At 41.5% G+C, this 26,832-nt stretch overlaps 1 protein-coding gene across 2 annotated transcripts in view; it reads right to left on the reverse strand.

Moving 5' to 3' along the window:
* Positions 1 to 2,979: 2,979 nt before the first annotated feature.
* furinb (furin (paired basic amino acid cleaving enzyme) b) overlaps positions 2,980 to 26,832 on the reverse strand; it is an 82,413-nt gene continuing 58,560 nt past the window's right edge. For both annotated transcript variants that reach the window (XM_042410603.1, XM_042410604.1), the window contains exons 7-16: positions 19,491 to 19,579; positions 15,624 to 15,796; positions 11,691 to 11,903; positions 9,855 to 9,955; positions 8,031 to 8,134; positions 7,305 to 7,422; positions 6,924 to 7,103; positions 6,561 to 6,688; positions 5,774 to 5,902; positions 2,980 to 4,807 (exon numbers count right to left, since the gene is read on the reverse strand). In XM_042410603.1, coding sequence (XP_042266537.1) covers positions 4,101 to 4,807; positions 5,774 to 5,902; positions 6,561 to 6,688; positions 6,924 to 7,103; positions 7,305 to 7,422; positions 8,031 to 8,134; positions 9,855 to 9,955; positions 11,691 to 11,903; positions 15,624 to 15,796; positions 19,491 to 19,579 — 1,942 coding nt within the window. In that variant the 3' untranslated portion in view covers positions 2,980 to 4,100. The remainder of the gene's footprint in view (positions 4,808 to 5,773; positions 5,903 to 6,560; positions 6,689 to 6,923; positions 7,104 to 7,304; positions 7,423 to 8,030; positions 8,135 to 9,854; positions 9,956 to 11,690; positions 11,904 to 15,623; positions 15,797 to 19,490; positions 19,580 to 26,832) is intronic.

The raw sequence follows: 26,832 nt of genomic DNA on the forward strand, positions 1-26,832 counted from the left end.
ATTGATCATCAAAATCGTTTATAATTTTCTGTTGGCTGACTTAATTAGGGCTGCAACTAACAATTATTTTCACCATTGATTAATCTGTTGATTAATCATTTTTTCTATAAAATTAAAAAAAGAAATGTCAGACCAGTGGCCAATTCTTTTTCTGTTGATTGACTTGATTGCATTTTTGCCACCATCACAACATAATGGAGGTGAATGGACTTTTGTTTGCGGTGTTCACAGCAGTGAAATTTCTGCATCAAATTTAAGAACTCTTGACAACAGCTGGTCTTTGCAGCAAAGTGGATAAAACTGAATTTCATTGGAACTACTTTCTACTAAGAACTGGTTTTATGAACACTGTTTCTGGACAGAGACGTTGCTGTTTCAAACATCAGTTTTCAAAGCTGTGAGCACAACAAATGCATTTCCATTCACCTCAATCGCTGGTGGAAATCTCTGAGATGGATTTCTAAAAACCTCAACACAAAAAAAAAACCTCCAAACCAGCTGCACAGCTAGATGATTAAAGAAAATTATATTTTTGTAATTTGGGTGAACTGACCCTTTTAAAAACGAGCTGGCTCAAACTGTACACAGAGAAGACAGAAGAAAGAGTTCCTTCAAATGAGCTGCAGTTCTTTTTCCTCCACAGTGCTTCTCATCCCGAGGCACTCAGCCTTCTCTGGTGCATATCTGCTTTCACAGAGCTGTGGAGGATGTTGTCATCTGTGTCCGACACCGAGGCCGGACATCTCACAGTCCACCTGTGACACACTGTGTACTGCCCCCACTGTGCACTGCCCCCACTGTGTCCGTCACTTATCCGGTTATTATTCATTTTCCACAGGAGGTCTGCTGCCCTGTTGCTCTCCTCCTCTGGCCTAATGTCTGGTCTGCCATAGCTCAATACTTTCTGTTCTCTCTCTCTCTCTCTCTCTCTCTCTCTCTCTCACCTCCAGCTGTTCTCAAAGACCAGACTTCACTGCATCTTGAATTGCACTTTTCTCCAGTTGTCTTATTATAACCGTCATATCTTCTTTTTCCTGCTGTCTTGTTGTGTGTCTAAATGTCCCCCCCCCCCCCCCCCCCCTTTTTTTTTTTTTAAAAAAATGTGATTTGTTGTAGCGCTGTTTTTCATTTGTTCAGAGGTAATATATGAAGGCAAGCGAGGTCTCTTCTGTGTTTAATTCATGAAAGATGCAGAAGAAGAACCACAGAAGAGATGGGAGGTGAATAAAAATCAAGATACAAAAGTTTGTGTTTTAAAAAAGTTTCTCCAATCAACCAATTGAATCAGTCTTTTTTAGTGTATTTTCATGCCTTTCCACAGTCTTGCTCAGCACCAGTGGAGAGCTCGATGAATCATGTGTCTGTAGGGGGAAACATTGAGTCAGCGAGAGCAGTACAGTCCTTAGATGCTGTCAGTCTCTGATAAGTGCAAGTGATATCAGCCCTTTTAGACTGTCCAATGCTTCACTTGTCAGTGCTTGTTCTCCCACTCAGACGGCCTGTCGAGGAGACAACCTGACATTAAACTGAGCAGGGTGTTGGCGTAGGAGCTCACATTAGCAGTTTTTACTCACCCCGCTGTGAGGCTGAGGTGTTAACTGTGACAGTGCGGAGCAGGAGTTGAACATGAAAAGAAAACGGTTCATTGTTCATGCTACATTTAAAAAAAAAAAAAAAAAAAAAAAAAAAGATCTACAAAGAGAAAGACAGCAAGTGTGGAGGCAGGGACACCTTAGGCCTGCCAGTGATCACTGGGGAGAGGATGTTTAGTCACTTTTTGGGACCTTTTCTGGTATAAACACCAACTTTGTCAGGGCCAGTAGTCCTCATGAGGACCAAAGCCTGGTCTAATGAAGCAAAATGTCATTTCTGAGGTCCTGGTTAATGCTAGTGGTAAGGTGTGAACTGAGGTTAGATTAAGGTTAGTGTTAGGTCTAGGCTGTCTACAATGAATGGAAGTCAATGTAATGTCCTAACAAAGATAGTTGTGCACACTTGTGTGTGTGAGAGGGGAGCGATGCCTGTGGAGGCACCCTGGGGATACTCAGCCTCTGCATTTTACTCCTGACTCTGCTGCATTTTTCAAGCTTTCTATGCTCCCCTGGAAGCAGAACTGACAGCCGAGTTTATCCCTGAGCATCAGACTCCGTACATAAACACGGATGATGTGTGACCTGCTGGAATAATGAGAACGGAAACTCAAGTGTCCGATTGATCCAAATGTGAAATCGGCTAAAGAGGAACTGATTTGTTGGTGTTCTTTTAATTAATCTAGTATTTCTTGTTGCCGAAACCTACTTAGTGAGCAGTATTGTACAGAACATGACAGCTAATTAGATAAAACTGAAGGGCAGATAGAGCGAGACAATCACATGGTGGTGTCGTGGTATGTAGTGAAGGTATGAGCAGATAAAAGACTTTGAAACTCATTTGCTTTTTTCAACTCCACGAGAACACACAGGCATTACTTTCACACTTACAGTATTTATAATGCAAAGCACGAAGCATCCAAGGGGGCACTGAATTGTACAGCGACTTCTCCCGGCAGATCTAATTATGGCCCACTGAATGAATGTACCTTCACCCATGAACCCAGATACCTGACTCTGTAGATGGTGTTGGGTTGGAAAGCCGCTAATGAACAGAACTGCTACCGGCAGGCATATTGTTTTCCCGCACGCATACAAACCTTTTCCATTTATATTAATTTAAACTTTAAGCGGCCACCACATTGAAGCTTGAGAAAACTGTCTTCGAGGCTTTTTGGCAGCCGGATAGCAGCAAGAAGACAGAATGCTGGCACCCTGTTAAAGCTCAACGCCCCGGAGTGAAGTATACTTACAACAATGATATATGGCCATGAAGAAGTGATGAACCATCTGTGCTCTCGGGGTGTTTGTGTGTCAGAGGCTGAATTCAAGATGTGTGAAACCCTTTAGAAGTTTTAGAATCTGCCAGTAAAGACACAAACAGCCTATCTATGCAACAGCCAAAGTCATTTTTATTCCAGCATGAAACAGATCTCACACAATATTAACATCCATTGTCAATTAAATAAAAAAGGATATAAAACAAACATAGAAAAATGCAATACAAGATCTCTTCATTTTTTTATTTTATTTTTTTAAATCATCCTGGCCTTTAGCTCCAAAGATTCAACTTGGGTTGTGAGAAGCCTACACTGCTAGAGATGGGAAATAAAGCGTGTATTTGTAATGTATGGCGCTCACAATAGAAGGGGAAAGAGCTTTACACCCTGATGGAGATGTTCTGGGAGAGAAGCCCCAAAATCAATATGCGCTCTGTGGGGAAAATGAAGAGAAAATGATCTTATTTCTTAGCAGCAGTAACGACGTTAGAAAAATGTTGTAAAGGTCAGCCAAGCAGCTTTGGGCTAAGTGTTTTTTTATTCATTCAAAAACAGCATTACTCCACTACAAGTCAGTAAGATTTTGTGATTGATACATCCTTTGTGTCTTATGCTGCAGTGGCAATTCCCACTGTGCTGCGTTTGAAGAAAGAACATCCTCCGTAGTTTTCTTATCAAACAGCCAGCAGGATGTTTTATTAGGCCATCCCAGTATGCTGCAGACAAAAGGTTTCTTACTATTAATGAAAAGCTTGTCAGCTTTACTCTGACTGTAATCTGCCAGGAATCTTATGAAATATTACAATGTTAAAATGCTGCAAATAGTCTGTTTTAGGAACAATTCAGATGTACAGTATATTTGGTCAAGTAATGTGCTCTACTTGTTTGACAGATCGGAGGAAAAATGATCAAACAGGTCATAAAATTAAAAGTGAAATAGTTGCATAACACCTTAAATTGGTGATAGTGTTGAATGCATGATAAATACATCTGGAAATATCAAACAAGATAAATTCACAAATGTAAATAAATATGTGACAGAACAAAACACTGAGTGTATTTAATGTAGTTGGATGGGGTGTTGATGGGACGGTAAGGCCTGTGTTTTTTTTTTTTCCGGAACCTGCGTGATTCTTCTTCATGTGTCGGCTCCGTACAGTCAGGTCTAAAAATCTGACGAGACCCAGGATGTCGTGGTATCAGACACCACCGCAGCAGACGCAGGCTTCAGCTAGATCGAGCTCTGCGTCTTGATAAAAGCTGTCCTCTCGCAGTGACCGTCCACTTCCTCGCTGTCTGATTCAGACTCGTAGGCGATCATGTCCTCGTCCCCCCACACAGTGGGGATCCCCTTGTAGGAAATCCGTGCCTTCCTCTCTCGTCCTTGGCCGAAGCCAAAACCAAAGCCCACCCGCACCCCCCTCGTCTCTGAATACACAGAGGGCAGTTTGGTCCTCCAGCCCAGAGAGGTGCGACCTGAGCGCATCTGCAGCAAGAGGAAGACCCCGATGAAGGCGGCCAGGATAAAGGCACAGCAGAGCACGGCCACGACGGCAGGCAGCTGAGTGGACGGAGCTACGCTGATCCCTGGAGGTTCCTCATCTTCTCCGCTGTTGTCTGCTGCGGCTGGGATCTCCCCCTCTGGCTCAGCTCTGTCACCCTGGAGTCCCCCAGCTAGAGGGGATTTGCGCTGGACCTGGTTCTGGTGCAGGCAGGAGGTGAGGACCAGGTGGCTGTGAGGCGGGCAGGACAGGCAGTCTGTAGGTCCGGTGCCAGAGCAGGTGAGGCAGGCAGGGTTGCAGGGCAGGCAGGCTTGGACGGAGGACAAGTCCACCCAGTTCTCCAAGGAAAGGTTGAGGAGCTGCTGCCCTGAGGTGAAGCCAGGTGGACACAACTTGACACAACCCTGCAGGAAGAGGGAGAAGCCGGGGCTGCACTCTGGATGGGGAATGGGAGATGAAAACACGAGGGAGCTTAAGTCTCTTCCAATCCAACAAACATAATTAAAATCTACAGATACCCACATTCACACATAAAAATTATTTTATGGGTCCCATAATTTCCTAGGAAGTTTACAGGCAAAAATTACAGTGCATGTCGTTTAGGGCTCGATTTGTCCACAGATTATTTTCTCGATTAACTGACTAATTGTTTGATCTATAAAAGGTCTGCCTGCCTGTAATTTGCACACAGAAAGACAAACTTCGACATTTCTGCAGATTCATCTTACCTGCTCTGCACTGACTAAAAGATAATTACTTTGGTAAAAGAACGCTTTGTTACCAATTAGTGGAGATTGTCAGCAAATGAACACTGTGTCCGTTTTCCTAGAATGAATATATAATTTTAAATAATTATACTTATTACCAAATAACAAAGCCCTTTCCAGGAACCTTCTTGTTCCTTCACAGGAACTGAGGACCTGTAAATGAAAGCATTACTAATAATTCATGAAATGTAGATTTTGATTTTGTTTTCGAGGAGTCTGAAATAATCAAGAGGAAAGCATCTGAAAGCTCGGAAGCAGAATGCAACCTGCATCCTCATCTGCCTTTCAATGAGGGAGTCATCTTCCTCAACAGTTGTTGACAGTGCAGCAGCTCTTTGCACTGACGCAGTCTCAATCTCCCCTGCTGGTCCTCCAGACGTCCCACACTCTGATTCAAACTAATATGACATATGGTGATGTGTTTATTTATAGCGTATATAAACAGATGCACGAGTGGTTTGTAAATGGGCAATGTGAATTCACGACGTCCACCTCTCGCAAGTTGAAATAGCCGACACAGTCTGACCTAAAGCCTGCGTTGTAACAATGACTGAGCACCAATACAAATAAACCCATTCAGCTTAAGTGGCTCCTGTTCAAAGTTTATGTGTCAGCGGAAGCTCAGATGATCTCACCGATACAGATCTGCTGGGCATCGAAGGTCTTGCAGCTGTTGTTGGACGGCCGGGGGAAGTCAGATGATGAGGGGTTGACAACGCTGGGTCCGGTACCCCACAGGATAAGGGTGAACTGACTCAACACACCTGACAGAGACAGAAGCAGACGGTGGGAGGGCGTGCATAAGATGTAGAATAGAATATCAGTTTAACACTTCTCAGAGAGGGAATTGGCAGGGAAACTTGAGAAGAAGGATATGTGGGTGGGAGGAAAGGAAACAAGTGATGTGAGTGGACCAAACACAACACTGGAAGAGGATCAACACCAGCGGAGTAAGAGACGCGTTCATATCTCATATCCCCGGCTGGTCAGAGTAAACAAAGCACAAAGGAAAGCTGCAGGACTTTACGAGTTGGCTCTTAGAGAATATGCTGCCTTTTGGCTTTTGGAAGAAAATGCAAACCATAGTTGGAGAAAAAAAAAAAAAAACATTCTCAAGATGCTGAAGATTTGATAATCAAAAGGCTGCCAACAACTTTCTTGCAGAGGAATCTTTCTCTACCCAGCAGCTGTAATGTTTTAATCTGGTTTTGGTTCTGAGAGCCTCTCCCCCTCGGTACCAACAAAGGCAAGTGTTACAAAGGGAACAGGATGGAGAAGAGGGAATTGAGGAGAGGCTATTTAGAGAAGCATGAAAATGAAAAAGACTTGAGGAGCAGATGAGGGGACAGTGATCACTGGCATGAATGTGGGTCTGATGTGATGTGACCAGACCGAACAATGAATAAAGACGAGTACGGTTACCATAGTCACGTCCATTAGCTGCTACGTTTTCTATTTCCAGGGTCCATTCCCCTTGAGGATCCTCATCCCATGAGTGGGTGGTCATAAAGGCCCAGTCGTTGAATCCCTCCGAGGAAAAGTCATTTGGCCTGGATGAAAAGGGGAGAGACAGTGTTTTTGTATGATTTTTTTTTTCTGCTTTAGAATGCAGAACATGTATTTCAGACAGAGAGCAGAGAGTATACTTGTGGGAGTATCCGCGCACAATTAAAACTGAGGCGCACACATGCATAGTGTGTGTTTGTTTCTCTGGCAAAGAGAAAGAGAGAAATATATATGAGGGGCTCGATTGCTGGTGTGAATAGTCTTGCTGTTTTACTGTACCTGGGGAACAGCAGGGTGGAGCGTGTGCCCAGCGGACTGATGAGATGAACGGCCAATTTTCCTCTCTGGTTGTGGGAGAGAGTGAGACGAGCCTGAACGTGTTCCAGAGAGCTGACATACTCTGGTCGTCCCCAGCAGGCATCCACGCTCTTGCTGAACACTAGCTTGTTCCCGATGTCTCTGCAGGTTTGACAAGCGGAGAGGAGAGAGTGCTTAATGTTGTGTGGCTCAAGAGATGGACACAGACTACAGCGCTGTGCTACCAATCTACACAACCGTCCCAGCTCGGGCGAGAATATGACATCTATCAGACCGAGCCGGATGATAGAACAGCGAGCGCTTGTAAAACACACGCGGAGAGCTCAAGATAACCCCTCTAACCTCGGTTCTGTGAGCATGGCGTGAACACACTGGTGCTGTGGCCTCACTGTGGTCCAATTCTGGGCTAAAGCCACCATAGCACCTGCATCCAGGAGCCCATAACCGTACGAATGACTCACTGTGGGGGAAAAAAAGATGGAGGTATAAAGAGAGGATGGCAGGTTGGTGGGTGGTGAGGATGAGATAAAATCACAGAGAGACAATCCACTCTTTACAGGAATAACCATGGTGTTATATTTGTGCCTCAATCCTGAACATGCAGTCATATAGGTAATTTATTAAAAACAAAAAGGACTGCCCCTGTTTAAGTTTAGGTTAATAACTATAGCAGTATAGCAGGAGACAAATCAATCAGAAACGACCTACTCCATTTTTTTTTTTTTTTTGATTGGCTGAAATTCTGGCACTGTTTTGTCAGGTTAAATGAGATTGCAGGGAGAAATGTTGGGAGAGAGCAAATGAGAGGTTATGAAAGGGTCCTTTTGTGCATTTAATAGCGAAGAAGCAAATACATTTACTGAGCACAGAATATATTTTTCGCTTGCTCAAATTAAATTACTCTTTGCATGACAATATTTTGCTCTAAAAATATAAATCATGTGCTTGCTAAAAATCTTTTTCTGTGCTCAAAATGTCCCGTCATTCGCTCAGGATTGAAGTGCAAATGTAACGCTGTGCAATACCATCTGTGCTTGATATGCGACTACTGATGGCAGTCGTCTCTACCTCTGCGTCCCACTCCATTAGTCTTCCAGTCTCCGGCGCTGAGGCGTCCCGGCTGTGATGTTCTCACCACCAAGTGCTGCATGTCCCTCCAGGTCAGGTTCATACTGCAGAGATACAAGGGAGGAGAACAAGTGGGACCATATTGACTTCCTGCCGCCGTACTGTAATAGCAGAAGGTGTTACTTCTTCTACATTATGAGAGCAGTCGGGTTTCGCTGACCTCGACTGTATGACAATAGAGCAGAGGAAATGTGAGGAGCTATGGGATATGGAAAAGGTCAGGAGTTTGTAGACACACCTGGAAATATGACACCGCTGAGCATTTACAGCCATACATGTATAAAATATTATACTGAGGCATAGAGGGAGTCCTGAGGGACATGTCAGTCAACCATAACAAAAGTATGGGTTCACATTATGGTTTTAATGCCGGTGTAAACTACCAGTATTAAAGGTACATCATAAGCTTTTGTGCTGAAAGGTCAGGGAACACAGTAAAACAGTGGATATAATACCGTGGAGGACTGTGTCTAGACCTTCCAGTAATGATGGTTTCTAATGAGGTCTGGGATTTTGGGATGATTCACCTTCCACAAAGTAGAAGCCTAATAAAAGTTTGTTGTTTTTTTTTTTAAATATAGATTTATTAAGAGGCACGGTAGTTAACCATTCGCAGAAGCCTTTTGAGTCACCAACTTCTGCGCAGGTTAAGATAATAAAACCATGAATCACACAGCTCGCCGAGAGCAACACCACAGCAGTCAGAAATAGAAACAGAATTGCACTGTAGCGCGTCACCTCCGCCGCTCTCCGCATCAGCATTCACATCTCGCGTCCTCTCATGTGTTATTAATGGACAAGATCCCCCATCCACTCAATGTCACCTCAGCGAAGAGCGAAGGGGGGGTGGGGGGGGGGGAGAATAATAAAATAATAAAACACCAGAAAGCCATAGCACTCTGCCTATTAAATGATTCCATCTCTGTGAATTCCAGTGTGGTCCCAGTCCGATAAACTGGCTACCCTGTTATTACTGCTGCCTGTCGGGAGGGTGTGGAGGGAGGTGTGTGTGTGTGTGTGTGTGTAGGGGTGTAGTCACTGAGAAATACTGCCTCTAGTTTGGTGTTGAAAGAGAGAAAGAGAGAGTCTACATGGTGTAAAGCTTAGTCCTGTCTGTCGCTGCCCTTCCTCTCTTCATATCAGAGGTGACGGTGCTGAGATAAACGATGTATACCTGCACTGAAACTGGCCTGTGAGGTAATACTGGATATGATTTGACACCTGTCAGCTAATCGCTACCGCGGAAACGAGGAGAATTATGCAAAATAGGGGACTGCCGGCAGATAAGAGGACTTAACATGCACGAGATATGACTAAAGATACGATCGTAATGGAACACATTAGAGCTACTGACAGAAACTTGGATTCTTTTACCTGGAGTCCTGAGTGAACGATAATAATGAGACATTCTCTAGTTTTAAATCTTCTCCACCGGCCCTACAGGTATTCAGATGTGTGTGTGTGGGCAGGATCTGCTGTTTTGTCTTGCTAATTAACTGATTATCAAAAGCTTAATTTGCTGAGGAAAGAATTTCTGGGCTGGGATTTAGGCCAACTCTGATTACCAGACGCAGGTGCGCAATTCCAGATACAAGTGCACGCACATACACACACACTCACTTCTCCTGCAAGCCTGCAGTGCTACATATCAAATTAAGTTTACAGTAAAATAAAAATTTTAAAGTGTTTATGATGTTTTTTCTACTGTACTGACTACAAAATAGCTCTATGGTTACAGGAGGAGGCTGCGTCAATTGCACTCACTTGGCCTCCAGAGCCAGAGCGATGATCCCAGCAGCCAGTGGGGCCGAAGCGGACGTCCCTGTGTGAGAGTCTGTGCACTTTTGCCTCAGGTCTGTGGTCACCTTGGAGACAGGATAAAAGAGAGGAAGTAGAGACAGTTAACATGACACATTGAGTTTCCCACTTCAGGATAAGTGAATGTCACAGCGAGAGAAGTTGAGTGTTAGACAGGGGAGGGCCTCGGACAATGGGAGCACTGCCTGCAACAGTTGGAGATGGGGGGGTGGGAGGGGAGGAGGAGGAGGAGGAGGAGGAGGAAAGACAGAATCAGCAGGTAGGTTCAGTCACAGGTCTGTGGATTTCTGCCAAAGGGTCACAAACGGGACAGCGAATGTCAGCCAAATCAGACCAGCCAGCTCTGGCGGTGGTGAGATGAAGTATGTTAGCACTCCAGGTATACCTCTGCTCTCGGTCTCTGCCGGTGCCAGAAAGCTAATGAGGCCTGTCTGGGTCACCATGGGGACACGTCAGGAATGACAAGAAGCCAGAGGGCAAGGAGAGCTGTGAAGGTTAAGGATATATTCTTGGTTTGCAACTGTGCCTGACAGATTGTAGAGCTAATGACCGTTATCTGTGGAAAGATGTCTTCGCGTCATAGGAGTAAACAAAGGGAGGGCACAAGCCAACTGTTAGATCACAAGTGGAAACAAAACACTAAAATTGTATTGTTTTCACCTATTAAGTTTTTACTTTTGCAAACATATTTGACTAAGCAGTTAGTTGAAATATAGAGAAGCTCTGAACCATTTGAACATGTCAACAAAACACTTGAACACCATGTATCTACTAAAAACTGCATACTGACTTTTGCAATTTTAAGAAAATACAGAGGTTTGATTTTCAATTGTACTGTCATTATGATATTGTGTTGAGCACAATGCCTCAAGGGCCAATCAGTGAACAATGCTTTTTTTTTTGCCACATTGTAATAATCTGTTTATTTTGTTCATCCTAGGTGTGAAAACCAGAGAAGGTGAATAACAACAAAGGGTGCAGAAAAGGCCGTCATGCTTAGTTACCAGCGCTGGAAACAAAATGTGTTTTTCTCTGGCTCTAGCTGCAAAAATCTATACTCTCAAGAGAGGACGGGAGACCAAATATGTCCACTGAATGAGCTACTTGTGAGTCTACATTGCATTTATTTGAAAGCCTGGTTTGCTTGGCATTTGAAAGTCTAAACACAAATCTACCGAACGCAAAAATACCAATTTTTGAAGGGAAGAAAATAGAATGGAAAGAATCCAGTGATACGACAAATGACAGTTTCTGACTGCTAAAGCAACAATACAAAGCGACTGCTGCGGTACATTTTAAATTGACTTCAATTTCACCCATTTGATGAGTTGTGTTTGCTTGCCTGCAGCGTGCCTCTGGTGTATTTTAGAGGGAATAGCAGATTTATGGTTGTTTCATGTTATTCTTTGTCCCTGAGGCGAATCTTTCTTCAGCTGACAAGCAGCTTGAAGGAAGCATGTGGCATTTCTCAGTGTTTGTCAGTTTTGCTCACTGTATGTTACACGTCGAGCACTCTGATTCTGACAGTTAGATGCATATTTTGGATTTTGAAAGAGGCAAGATTCATGTGTGTGTACACTTGAAAAGGGTTCATTTTGGATGTAGCGGCATCGACTTTTGGCTGACTGATTGCTGATGCAACGTATGAGATGTACAGTTATTTTTGCAATCTTGACATTTACAGTGTGTGTATTGTTTGAGGTATGAAAACAATCCTACACACAGTCTGAAGTATTCAAAGTATGTGAAAAAGAAAGAGTGTGTGTGTGTGTGTACACCCACTATCTGTTTCTCCCCCGGGTTTCCGGAGCTGAAGGTGGTAGCGAGGGTGGAGGAGCAGGGCTCGCTGTACCAGGGTACGTTGCCGGACTGCGTGGTGCTGCTGATGGACAGGGTGTAAATGCTGTTGGTGTAGCCATCACAGTTACAGCTGTCCTGCTCCCTGCCACCATTTCCTGAGGCCCACACGAAAATGGAGCCTAGTCCGCTGCGTCCCTGTAGTGAAAGGACACACATACGATGGCACACTTGTAATCCACAGACATTTACAGGATAGGTTAAGAGAGACAGACAGAGAAAGAGAGAGAGAGACTAATAAGAGCTGGTTGAAGTGTGAAAAACTGCTTTTGACAAAGATGTGCCTCTCACTGCTTAAATGCCTTGTCACTTTCATACTTTCCTTCAGAAAAATTGAACTGCTGCACAATTCTTATTAATACAGAAGACAGAAGAAATGTAATTATAAAATCTACTCAAGCATAAAACAATTTAAGAGCCTGATAAATGACAACGTGATATTTGGCAGTGAGATTGTATTGCTCCAATCTCCTAAAACACATACAGTATGTGACACATACATTTAATCCCATTGGGTTGGCATCGCCAATATGAGGCTAACAATCTTGGGGGCTGGTGGGAGGGGGAGTTATGACTCAGATTAAAATTTGACTTAACATTTAAGTAAAGTAATAAACTGTGTCATTTGTTGGCTCAGGAGAATTTCTAAGATTAGATCATTCCTTTCGTTCCAAGGCACACAAACCCTTTTTCTTTATTGGCTGGTTTGCCCCAGAAATCGATGGATCGCCTTAAGCTTGTACGAACAGAACTCATAAGTTGTAGAAAATGTGTGCAAATTTTCTCAATTTGCCCTCCTTGCACTACTTATCTATGACCTTTACAATAGATTTTTGAGTTCCACTGTTTATTTCTAGGGCACTGTTTGGTCTGGCCACTTCCTATAATATTTACCTTCTTTCTCTCAATATGTAGCTGATATTACCCTGAGCTCTGCTGAACAGTTGCTGCTGACAGTCCCCGGAGTCCTGGCTAGAGATGGAGACAGAGGGCAGCAGGGCATCTGCTGTCAGGGCTCCACAGCTCTGGACTAGCCTCTAGGCAGAGAGCAACCTCACTGTCCTTTTGTTAAAGTTTTACTTTTAATTATGGCCCGAGCACAAAGTGCCAGCAATCTACTGTTTTTTTTAGAGACTGTTATTATTCTCCGATGTTCAACATCTCTGGATGTTCATGAAATTCAGTGAGTTCACTGCTCTCATCATTCTGGACACAATACATTTTATATACTGACAGGAAATCAGCCATTTTGGATTTTGTGCGTCAGTTCTCATTTTTACGAACACGTGTTTGAGGCCATGTTGTTTTTGTGCTAGTTTATTATTATTTTTCCTCAGAAATGTTTGAACAAATTCCTGCCAGTTGGTAAATGGTAGAGACATGAGATTTTGCCCATTGATTGGAAGTTGTCTGCAAGTGCTGCCCAAGAGATATGACCCCAATCGGCCAGATGATGGCGCTATAACAACGAACTTTACGTTTTGGCCTATAACTTTTGAACCGTTAGTCTGACAAACAAAATTCTCTATTTTTCTGGATTCTGTGGGTCCAGACAAATCTATCTATGTAAGCCACACCCATTTGTAGATTTAGACAGATTTTCCGCCATTTTGAATTTTTTGTAAAATTTTTGACATCTCCTCCTAAACCGTAGATCTGACTGCTACCTAATTTTCTGTGGATCATTATTGGACCAAACTTATTAAAATTTGCATAAAGTTTGTTGACATCTTATCTTTTTTTCAAGATATTGACCAATGATCTTAAAAAGGGCGTGGACCAAAGTCAACAACTGTTTGGCCAATCATCACAAAACTTGCAGGATATGTCCACATAAGTACCTGAAACATCACACCCTGAAAGTTTAATTCAAATCGACTACTAGAGGATGCTACAGATGCAAAAAAAATGGGCGTGGCATCACACAAATCAGACTTATATATCAGAAATTGTTTGTCCAATCATTACAAAACTTGAAGGATAAGTTTCATAACAATGTTGAACCACATGTGTAAAACTATTTTGAAATCTCTCAATTGGGGGCATCACCAGTTTCAAACACATGCATGTGCCTGCTGCCAATTGACAGTTTTTCCAAACATCACCAGACTTGGTGGATATTTTTTAATGACGCTGTTGAAGCTTTCAACTTCTAACTGTCTGTGTTGGCTTGAACCCCGGAATCTCCGCTTGCGGCTATATTTTTCTATTTGTCTTTGGTCTGTTTTTCAGTGTTTTCTCGCAACTAACTTTTATTTTCAGTATTATTAGGACCCTGTCACTCAAAAGTTGATTAAAGAAAGCAAAATTTCCCATCAATGCGTGAAAGCAGAAACACAGACAGACACTGTGTCTTCAGAATAAAACTTTTTACTTGCTTCTTCTACCTACAGTTTGAGCCGAGTGGGTGGATAACATATTCATTTTTGGAGAACAAAACAAGAAATACAGAACATATGGAGAAGAAAACAGATAAAAGAAGGTGGAGGGACCTCTCTTACATTCCACATACAGATAGCAGCGATGAAACAGTTGATGGCAAGCAAGAAATTAATAAGGTGAGAGGAAACACATGTTTAACATTCCTTCCTTCCTCTCAGTCACCCACAGATACATACAACCACATGAAAAGCAGAAAAAAAAAAACTTGCTGTTTTCAGTCAGTGTTTGATGAGGAGAGACTGAAGGAATGTCTTGCTACTTCTTTTGTTAAAGATTGTGATTGCCTGTCTTGTTCTGTTCTCTGCCGGGCCTGGCTGGTTTTTTTTTTTAAAAACAACAACAACCCAAAAAAAACTGTCACATCACCAGTTGTCAGGACTGTGACGCCAAATGTGAAGATATTGGAATCTTTGCTTCCTTATCACTGTTGTTGCAACGCTGTTTTCTCTGGCATGGTTAATCAGAGACATTATAAGCTCCTAAGAGTACAAAGGGACCTCAATTTGACCCAAACACAGACTTCAAGTGGGCTTGTTCAGAGCGCTATTAAAATGATTATCCAGTGAATTACCTTAATAGATTCCTACTTCTCCATCTCACAAATTTGCTTTCTTTAGAATCTAGGAAAAAAAAAAGTGCCTCTACTGTAGTGTTTGTATGATGCTGTCTGAATTGTACTGTATCCAAACACAAGTCTTGCAGCTGTAATAAATACTCCTAAACCTTCCAGCCCAATTTATGACCTGACGCTGCCTTTGCTGCAGGTTACAGAGGCCAGATGATAACACTTCAGTGCCAGGGGTTATCTCGCTGCCAGGAGAACACACGCTGTACCAGAAAGGTCCTGTTGTGCTGCTGTCAGGCAATTTTCCTTCCCTAACACACCGTGATGTGTGGAGCATTTCACATTTAGGACGTGATATATGAATCACTCTTTTCCACAAGGGATTTGTAGTTTCATTCATTTATACGCCAATTACTGCGGCCTTTGAATCTAACTATTGTTCTACATCAGTGACTGCTGCTCTATTTCTACCTTCTTCCATCTTACATTTATCATTTCGCTGTGCTTTTGATGTAGCATGCTAACACGTGAGAAATGATGACATTAGCTTTAGATAATATGTCTTACTCTTTATTCTATCTGACACTTAAGGACTAGTCAGAAGGCAGTTAACAAACTCAACTTGACTTCGTACATTTTGGACAGATATCCTCCATCAAAAATTGATACGGTATGATTGTATTTGTGGAAAACTTAATGTAATAATTGATATAACAGGAAGGCTTATATGTTACTGAACAACAAACATTCAAATATGAGGCTTACAGAACAGCTGTGAGTTTGACAGTGATGTTTGAAGAAACCGGGAAGATATTATTAGACTTAAAGTCCAAGCTGATGCTCTGACTGACCTTGGTGATTCCCTGGAGGAAAGCCTCCTTGGCCAGCTTGGCAGGGCCGTCCAGCGACTTGCCGTCGTCTTCTGGGCCCCAGCTGGCGCTATAAATGTGGATGTGCTGAGGGTTGAGGCTGAGAGAGTGGGCCTCCACCACGTCTGTCACCTCCCCATCCAACATACGAACTCCTGTAAAATGCAGCACAGATTAGGTTAAAGAACTAGAGATGTGAGAAGTGGTGGAGAGAATGACAGATGGTTAAGAGATAGCAAGCGTGTGAATTTTAGCTTCAGATAGGAGGAGAGACGTCAAAACCTGGGGGGGAAAAACTCAGCACGAGATGACAAGTAGAAAAAACTTGTCATAAAAAGACAGGAATCAATCGGACCACAAATTCCCATTTTATCTTCTGCCACGAAAACAAAAAAACACAACAAAAACATGAGAAACAAAAGACTTCACAGGAAAAACCAAAGACTTCACAGAGTTTCATTTTTTAATGAGTAACCATACAAAGCTTCACCCACAGATACTGCTCCAACGGATACTACACTATTTTACCCTAACATAAACATAAAATCCAGCTGGTTCTTAAATTAAGCAACCCTGTCGCCTGACTCCAACAACCACACAGAACGGACAGTAGACAAATCTAACAGACTGCGGAAAAGAGGAAAGGCACACACACACACACACATATAAACACACACGTACATATAAATGAGCTGAGAGTTTACAGAGCCTTCGACAGACTGCTGTGTCCACAGGGTAGCACCAAATGTCACCTTTCATCATACCTGAACGCAACCCTGTCTGAGCCTTTGAAGTGAGCAGCCTCAGATCAGTCCTCTGAACATTAATGGCTGTAGAGAGGCATGAAATGAACCACTCTCAAATAAGGTCCATTACTGGGAGAGGACCCCGGGACCTCGGAGGCAACACTATGACTGACGACGTCCACATTAAGACTTCAATAATCCATTCTAGATAACCCGCCTGGCCCTGCAGGCGCAAACACATGCCAGTAGGGATGTAGCCAAAGCAGTAATTACTCTGTTGGCGTGGGGATTGAGCGTAACACAAGTCTGAATACTGAGTAGCCTGAAAAAAAAAAACTCGGCTAAATATACAACACAAAGCAGAACTCATGCAAAAAGCACTCGTACGGACAGATTCGTTCTTAAAATGCACGTACGACTGATTTAAAAACATTCATGGCATTCATCAGTTTTCTTGTACTTACAATTTTCTCTTAGGTACGAACGAAATTCAGTTTTCCAGACATGTCGTGCATGTCATGAATAGATCATCTCTGCCTTTCTTCACTGGGGAGAAACTCTTGCTTGACTTACAATTTTAATGTCCTAATCTGAATTAATTTCGAGTTTAAATATGATAACGAAATTAATAAAAAATTTAATACATAAGTGAAACAAACTTAATGCAAAATTCTGTTTAGCATATTTTCATCATGATGGTTGCCAACTTTTATGATTTTTATGCTCATATTTTTGATGCAGCAACCTCTCTATTTCAGTTTCTAAGGATTTTCTCTCGCTCCAACAGCTTCCTCTGTGTCTCTCTGCAGGTCTCTGTCCAGTGTTATGTTGTGTTGCAGCTGACAGTGTAGCATCACCTGTAGACTATAATATTCTCTGATATCTCTGTGACTGTCACATCCCACCGCCTCCCCTCATGGAGAGCTTTTCTTTAGAAAGATGTTTTTTAGCCTCTAACTTAATGTCAAAGCATTCCCTCTTCATTTCTGTCACAGTGTAGAGCTGCTCTGATGTCAAGTTAGCTGGATTTATATTTGATAATTGTTTCGGGTCTTCTCCTGTCACTCCTAAATATCCTATGTGTTTATCTTCTGATTTCTCAAAGCAGGACTTGAAGCTGCGCAGATTTTTTTTTACTCTTTGGGAACTTTTTGTGAATGAAACCCACCCACAAACGGAGCGCAACATGCAGCCTTGTATAGCAATTTTAGGGGTGTGCACCTCCTCGTGAACAGGTGGCGTTCATCAGGCTGAAACAAGTGGTTTACAAGTTTGTTGACTCCCATGTAGGATTTCTTATTTTCCTCTTATTGCTTTTGTGCAAGAACAAATATAAGAGAAAAATAAGAAAACATTCATGCTTGAGGCCCATTGTTTGCTTGGTGATCATTATGTGCAGGCTGTTGTATTAAAGCAGTAATCATAATCACTGTTGTAACAATTCTCATCAACTTCCTGCGGCTCGACGATTCCTTATTAAGACGCTGCTGTGTGAGTTCCCTGCAGCTTCAGTAAGTCGGAGGTAGCAGGTAGAAATGCGACGATGTGTGTGTGTGTGGGTGAGTGTGGGTGAGTGTGCTTGCAGAGGGAGAGCAGGTACAGTAGGTGGAAGGAAACACAGAGGGAGCCAAGTAGGGTTAATTACAGGTTTCAAATACTAATCACTAATCATTGCTCGGTATGGATACACGCATTTAGGTGTCCTCATAAATATGGCTGCTTGTGCTCACACGTGTGTGCGCACGCACCATCGGTATTCGGGAGTGAATCACAGCTGTTTATAAACAATCCACTGACCCCATGACGTGAACAGATTCACAGAGGAGTAATTTATGAGAACAGGGCCAATGCGCTGCTCCGTCGGGAGATGAATGGTAATGAAGACAAAGAAGGAGAGTTACGAGTAACATCTGTGAATGGGACTGCTTCGGGCTCCACAGGCTCCGGTGAGTCTTGTTGGCTGGCATCATGTCATTGACAGATTGTTTGGTGACAAAAATTACTAAGAGCCTCCTTGGAATACTCTATCAAGTGCAAAAATGTTCAGGAGACCAAAATCTTTCAGACTTAATTCGTGATCACAGGTGTAAATTAAACAAACTTCTCTGAGTATCTTCTTTTTTAATGCATATCTGCACACGCTGACAGCTTTATTACTGTTTAAACAAGAGCCTGTCTTCAGAGTCTATTTTGACCGGCTTTTAAGGCAGGTAATTTACACGGTGGTTTGAAAAGAAGACAGTTTCCTTGGCATGAACATAACACTAAATTTAGCTTGTTGCCTCCTCACAAAGGACTCAACGAAAAACTTTAAAAACTGAACTTGCTTTTTATCTGATTAGTTAAAGAAAGACTAAAGTTTCAGGCAGAGTGCCAGATATATGTGAGGGGACTTATTATCTGCTCTGGTTTGAATAAAAAACATCAGATTCACCCTGTTAGAGAGTTAAATCTGAAATCTACAGTATACGTTTCTATGCATTGTCACTGTCCCCAGTGATGAGACATAATCTCAGTATTGTCCGTGTCTTGGGGATGTTTTTCTACTCATCTAAAAGGCATTTAATACTTGTTCGACTGTGTCGCTCTTTATGTCAGACAAAAGTAAAAGTGACACCTGGGTTTTAACAAGCGCACAGCAGGCTTAATGAAGTCATGATACACTTATTTCCAGAGGGAAACCTGGAGAAAATGATCAAAAGCTATTCTTCTCAGTGGCGATGTATCAAGGACAGTTCGCTGCGCGTCTACAGAAAAACCTGATCTTTTTCTACACGTGCATCTGAACAATAGGAAGTCAGTCAGTAAGTGAAAGGTGTTCAATGCTCAGTGGATCCAGAGAAAAGGAGCATATGGATATCAAGATTTAAATCTATTATTGGGTGTATAATGTGGAGACACAGCTACATTTGTGATTCTGATTCAGGTCCCATACTAAAGGGAGCCGAGCTGAAAGAAATTCACTTCTACGTTAATTAGTTTGAATGTGAATATTATTGTGCATATTATTTCTAATCAAAATAAGATTCAACTGATTTAAATAAAAATGATTGCTAATTAAATATTGCTCCTAATTAAAATCCCAGTAGTAGGCTTCGCTCACCTCCAATTTTAGCGTTATAGGCCACCCCAACACCACACACACCGTTGTTGGCTGCAGCTGCAACTTCTCCTGCACATCGAGTTCCGTGTCTGGGAAGAGTCAAAGGAAAAAAAAAAAAAAAGAGTCAATGAAAAGGAGACTAATGAGAAAATTTACACATCAAACAGGAGCATTACAGTTACTCAACTAAATACTGATAGTAAAAACAAGCAGTTAACTTTTGCAACCCCCCTGAATGGAGCAAGGCTTTTAAACGATACTGTAGCTGAAGTGATGCTAAAAATACACCACAATCAAAAGAAGAGCACAAACCCAGTGGCCCTCTTGTAACAGTAGCAGACTCGACTTGTAACAATGACTGCCAGAAGGTCTGATATGCCTTTCCCATTTCAGGGCTATTAATTTGAAAAGTGTTAGGATTCAATGCTTTGGCATAACAACACTGAGAACAACAACTTTCATGGTGAACAGGAGGTACAATTAGAAGTATGCAGGACACACTCGACAGGGTTTCCTGTTCACACAGCACAGTAATCAAATTGAGGTATAAAACCTTCCCCACTCTATTTCTGTGCTCTATCAAGCTTTAATGGGTTTTAGAGGACGAGCGAACACTACTCGTGCAACAATCATACATCCAAAGAAAAAAGTGCGTGAAGCATTAGAGCGTGTAGAGCAAGAGAAATTGTCACTTGACTGGATGATAAAAATGTTTGGCTTTTGTATGTTTTCCGAGTCGAGTCCCATTCCCACATCATGTTTGAAGGCCCTGAAAACATATTTTCTCAGTCAGCTTCTTACTATGAGCAATGTCTTCCAACAATAACACACTGTTATCTGCCAAAGTTTGAACAGCTTTGGTTGTTTCACATGAGAGATTTTCCATATTTGTGTTTGTCTTATGCTGTAGTTGTAGGTACAGTGTAGTATAGTTATAGTATATAGTTTTAGTCTTACAGTTGTAAAGAAGTGAGCTTCTGTGAACCAATCAGAGTTTAGTAACATCTGTATGAAAATGTAATGATACTTTGGGGTTGTTTGCTTATATTGCTCAGCCACTGTAGTAAACTCTTAATAAAATAACTAAGGATGTCATTTTCCAAACTGAAACTGTGATTGTTGCTTAATTTGTCATAAATATTCAATATTAAAGAAATACTTTTAATAAATACTACTACCACTACTTTGAAATATTAAATATTTCAGGGGCTTCAAGTAAAGTTGAACAGCATTTTTGCGACGTGTTTTCATACATTCCTATCAGTGTCAGGGTGTTCTACACAATATCACAGCATGTACAAGTTTTGATGCATCTGTGAGAATCAAGGACTACAGTGAATATACAGTACTTCCAGTACATTCTTTTGTTCAAACACAGCTACTTCAGAGAGCTCCTTCTTTCACTTCTACCCAATTTCTGAGAATTAAATATTAGAAATCTTTTCTCCTGCTGCACAGGCTACAGGGTTACAGGATACAGGTTCTTCCAATCAAACATATTTGAAATGAAACCTGGAGACAAATACAAAGACCTGTCTAAAACTAACTTTACCTTGACAGTCACTGGCCACAGGCCATCCAAATGAGATATGAGATTTTATCGATGTACATGAATTATTCAGAGTCCCTCATTAATACCTTCAGTCTTGAGTTTTAAAGAACAGACAGGTTCCCTATAGAGCCTTGTCTGAAATGAATACCACTCCAACTGTCAAAAACATGCTTTATCAACTACAGATCAAGTCTTGGAGGAAACAATGGGGCAGCCCCAGTAGCAAACTGGTTAAGACACATATCACATAACAACAAGGTCCACTGTTAGATTCCAACCTGAGACCTTTGTTGCACGTCATACCACTCTCTCTACTCATGTTTCCTGTCTCTCTATACTTTGGACAATCAAATAAAGACCAAAAAAAACCCTTCAATCAAATAATGAAACAATGAAAAGTTTAAATTGATACCTTTACTGCTTTGCATCATTCCTGGCAAAGAATTAATCATTTGTGAAATGGATTTAATTTGTTTAATTGACTTCTGGGGTTGCAGTGGTGTGATCAGACTGCCAATGTGTGAAACAGAACGGGCATTTGGCATTTAGCACAGGTCATTAAGATTGTCTCCTGATTACAGTGCAGATATCTGATTAGGAGGTGCAGTTTCACACCAGCCTCTGAGACGTGCTGTGTGAATGTTATCAGAACGAAGCTAATTACATCCAGTATTGTTTCAGAAGAGCCAAAAATTCCTTCCTTTTTGATCTCCCGACCTCCCTGATGATGAGGCAGAGGACAAAGTCGTTTCACAGGGTCATAGCACGGCTACGCCTCCAGCTGGGATCCTGATTAGACTCTGTGTAGCTCTGTGATATATTACCCACCCGCTAATTCGCAGTTTTGTTCCCTCTAACATATTTTACAAGAGGATGACCGTAGTTTTATTCTTAATTCTCCTTCCTTTCTTTTTTTTTTATAAGTTCAGGGTTTCTAATGTCAAAAAAAGAGAGGAAAGTATGAAAAAGAAAAAAAAAAAGACAATGTTACGGTTACGTGTTGCTTCCTAACAAATCATTTACTACATGACCCTGCTGTCACCAACTATAAGCACTTAAGGGATTTTTAAACAAGCAATCATTTGGCCTGACAGGGCTTATTTTTCACTGACAGACATGCCCTTAGTCAAGGACCTCAGCACAACATATGGCAGGGTGTAATACATCACAAATGCAATTAAAATGTTATCATTGCTAGCAAGAGGTTAAACTACATTGTTTTACAGCTAACTAGCTCACTTCATATTGTATTAATTGCGGCAGTTGATGGTGACTTGACGGCTCCCTCGAGAACAATCTATGTACTCAGGGGTTAAATTGGGACTTGTTATGTGGGGAGTCCATTTTTTCAGCAGACAGTTATGTAGCAGCAGCAGTTTTTTGTGAAAAATGCAGCTTCAAACATTACCATGACCCAATTCGCATTAGAGAATTATTAAACCAATCAGTTTATTTATGTGATTAATAAAGAAACATTCAGTGTATGAAAAACCTTGAGGCACAGACCACAGTCACAGTTAATCAGATTCCAGATATGTTGTTGTCTGTATAGCAGGATGTCTGTCTGCATGTGAAGTGGTGAGCATACCTTCTGGTAAGTATCTATTGTTTAATCAAAGCACTAAATGACACAAACCTGCCCACTCATTACATTTTAGCTCATCACTGTGCGACTGACAACGTCTGACTGGCTGGCCATACAAACTCATCCACACAAATCAGTTATGTTATTATGTGCTGAAACACTGCAGAGTGGGTGCTGAATGGTGACTGTCAGTCATTTCAAACTAGAAAAATTGTAACTATAATACCAGTAGCTTTCCTAATGACTTGCATGTACGTGATACTTTGATCTCACGCAACATAAATATGAGTGAGTAGATGATGCTGGCAGATACACAAACCTGGCTCAATTTAATTTACTCTGTTTTTATATTTGTAATATAATATAAATAATAAATAAATAAATAATAAAATAAAATAAATAAAATAAATAATATATAATATAATATAATGTACCTGCCTAACATCAAACATAAAACTAATGTAGATCAGATCAGTATTTGAATGCATACAAGATACTAAGTGCTTCCTCTGTAATTTAATGCAGCAGTGGGTCACTGCTGCACCTCCTCACTGCACACCAGTCTCTGTTTTAAAGGAAAATTCCGGTTCATTTGAACCTGATGTATTTCCCATAAATGTGGCAGTTGTGACTCTATGTGTCCTGCTAACTTTGCTCTCTGCAGCTCTGTTATTGAGATTATGGAGATTCAGATTGAGATTCAGGCGAATGAGGCCTCGCATATAATGATGGTTATTGGGGCGACCTCCGTCAGCCTCCTACTGCTGTAGAAATAAACATGATTTTTACATGAATTGCTTCAAAAATTTGTGATTCTGAACGAAAGTAAACACAGGAACTAGCTGCCTGTAGCAGCATTATGGCAAACTGTATAGGGAACTATACCTGGGGCAGTTTGCAAGTCAGTTTGTTTATGTGTGAGGTTGTGGATAGCTCAGCGTCTGTTCCTTATAGAAAAGTAGTAATTTAGAAGATGAAATGAAATGGTTGATGTCGGGAAGTTTCCACATTGCAAGGATAAAATGACAAGATCCTCACTGAGCAGTTTTCATGGAGTCCTGCTGGATGATAGAGACTTAAATACTGTAATTCCTCCTCACACAGTTACGTGTTGTAATCCCATTTTTCTTACTGTGTGGAGCTGAACGTTGGTCCAGATGGCCTTGTTCTTTTCTTTCGGTTGACGTTGTGGAGGTGAAACAATCTGCAGGATGACAGTGTTGATGAACGTTGTAAATCCATTTGTAGTAGTTACACAGCTGTGATTACTCATCCGTGGACACTTGGCTGGCAGCAACAAGTCCGACTCTGCAGAAAAAGTTTTTCTCTTCACTCGTCAGAAGAGGGGATCAGTGACAGCAGGGACACCAGCAGTTTCTTTGAGGTAACTGTTTCTGTACGTTGTCTCTCCTGACTGTCCTGTTGCCTTTCTGCCTCCATTCTTCATTTTTCTTCCATTCTCTGTGTTCGCCAGCTCAAATAAATACGCTTGGCCATTCAAAGTGAAATGACTCACAATCATCCTCATAATAGTCCACGGGATAATCCGTCATTGCACTTAGTTTTTTTAGTTTCCTTACAGTCTAACTGCTATGAAAGTCAGCCTTATACAGGTAAACTAACTGGCGTGCACGGATGAGTATGTGGGTGGTTCAGTTAGCTGGCAAACTGTCCCAGACATAGATCTCTGTGTAGTTAGCCATAATGCTGCTACAGGCAGCTAGTTCCTGTGTTTACTTCCATTCAGACTCAGAAACAGTCTTGAAGCGATTCACATAAAAATCATGTTTATTTACAAAACAGTAGGAGGCTGATAGAGGTTGCCCCGATAATTGTCATTACATGTGAGGCCTCATTTGCCTGAATCTCAATCTGAATTTCTGGAATCTCAATAACGGAGCTGCAGAGAACAAAGTTAGCAGGACACATAGAGTCAAAACTGCCACATTTATGGGAAATACATCAGGTTCAAATAAACCAGAATTTTCCTTTAATAGGTAGGGATCCAGTGCAGTTCCTATTTATGAGCTATTTTTCTTAGAAATTACACTTAAAAATGACAAATACAACTTTAGGTTTGCACTTGTTTGTTTTACTCTGAAGTTTAGTTAGATTTTAAAGCAATTTATTTCACACTTTTGCAGTGTTGCTCATTTTCTCTTTGTGGTACACTTCTGAGTAAACACAGAGGAAACATTCATTTCAAATAGTAACACATTCTTTAAAGATCCTTTAATACTCAGGCCAGAGAGCCTGCAACCATCCGCACTGGGCAAAAATACACAGTCAGCTCCTTGTCCAGCCAGAAGGCTTGGCCCAAAATACTACATGCCAGCACTGTACAGACATTTGCAGTTGAAATGCACTGCAAATAGCAACTTATGTGTCAACTGTCAGTGACTTATGCTTAAAATTAAACAAAAAAAAAAAAAAATCCTGGCATGTAGTTTTATGTTAAGAAATGAAGATGCTTTAAGTTGCATCTCTTTATTTCTGAGCAGTGCAACTGTTATTCGACTAGCCAATCAAAGCCCAGCTTTAAACTAACAGTGTGTTATTTACAAATTCAAATGAGTAATTAGTGCTTTGACATGAGGTCTCTAATGCCTTTATCTTCAAATATGTGCATGTATGGTTATTGTTCCATCCACAGCATTGTAAAAAGGTCTTTGGGCTCCACACAGCAAATATCCTGAAACCAAGGAGCTGTGGCCACAGATGTGATGCCAGGCAGGGGATTCAGCCTGGACGGGCAGAGTGAGCCTAGAGCCAGAGGCCTGGGTAGACATTTATAAAGAGGCCGTACACACCAAGATGCAGTTGTTTTGAATACTATCTGCATGTGCACATGCATGTGTGTGTTTTTGTGCAAATGAGTGACTGGCCTGGATTGAATTCAGCTGAAACAGCCACACAGCTTGATATATCCAGGGAGGCTCAGACGTGCCAGAGCAGACAAAAGGGTTTATGACAAAGCCACAATTTTATCTGTCAAATATCCATGAAATTAAATGATTTCCAAGACACTTAACTGAATGCCTCGATTCTATATCCATTTAAAATAGATTGGAAGAGGTGTCAGAGACACAACGGCTACTGAGGTCAGACACAAGTATAGATTGAGAAGATTGAAAAAGTTATTGTTTGAGTAAGAGTTGTGGGAAAATAACAAAAACCCATTAAATACTGATACTCATCTCAGAGAAAGACAATCACAGTAAATTAATCATTAGTATGTGAGCCAGGGGACGGCAAAAGCTACATGCTTTGTTCAGAAGACAAACTGTAGAGAAAAGACCCAACAAAGCTTACGCAAATCTTAGATAAAAGTCTACTGAACTACAGTTTCTGTAGCCACAAAACCAATGTGACCTCCCTTATCTTATCAGAAGGAGCAATGGGAACAGAGTGAGGTAATGCTTTTATCTCTCTTCCTTGGGACAAGGCACCATTTTGGTCAAGTCATTGCCCCCATTTACTGGTGAATGCGGGCGTGTCATCTAACACAGTCAATCTGAGCATGATGACCATGAAGGGAATTAGATCTAAAGCTGGATTTTTACTTGATGCAAGGAGTAAACTGGAGTTCCACTGTAGATATTTACGGTGTAGGTTTTGGTCTGTGTTGGATTTCACTTGTTGACAGCACCACTGCAACACTAGATGGATGTATCGTACGTGATCAGGCAGCATCAGGCTTTAATTATATTCCTCACAGTAATTGTGTTTACATTCTTTCATTTACTTTGTGACACGAGTGATGGTGGGAAAGTTCAACTACTGAATATGAGTCTGCTCCAAGCAGTAGCAGCTTTGCAGTGGAAATGGCTGTGTTAGACACAACTGAGCTTTTCAAATTTCTCATTTTGTCTTTACTCGCAACAGTCTACCAGCCTAGACAGAGGAGAAAACACAAGGGGAACCAAGGTGAACAATCCCAGTTCTTGCGGTCCCCACATGGCAGAGCCTCTCTACATGTATAACACCTTCAAGCAAAACAATAAATCCAGTTTAAAAGGGGACTTTAGTGATTTAGTATTGCTCTTCCATAAAGTTGAAAAGAAAAGCTAAAATCAAACAGAAGAGGCTGACATATCCTCACTTGTAGTCCCTATGGCTTAATCTCTAAAAACAGCATTTACATACTATGTAAATTTTCTGTGAGTCGGTGTTTACAGATGGTTGACGAGCCCAACCACACGCAT

This window comes from Thunnus maccoyii, chromosome 5 (assembly GCF_910596095.1).
Source record: "Thunnus maccoyii chromosome 5, fThuMac1.1, whole genome shotgun sequence".
NCBI lineage: Eukaryota > Metazoa > Chordata > Actinopteri > Scombriformes > Scombridae > Thunnus > Thunnus maccoyii.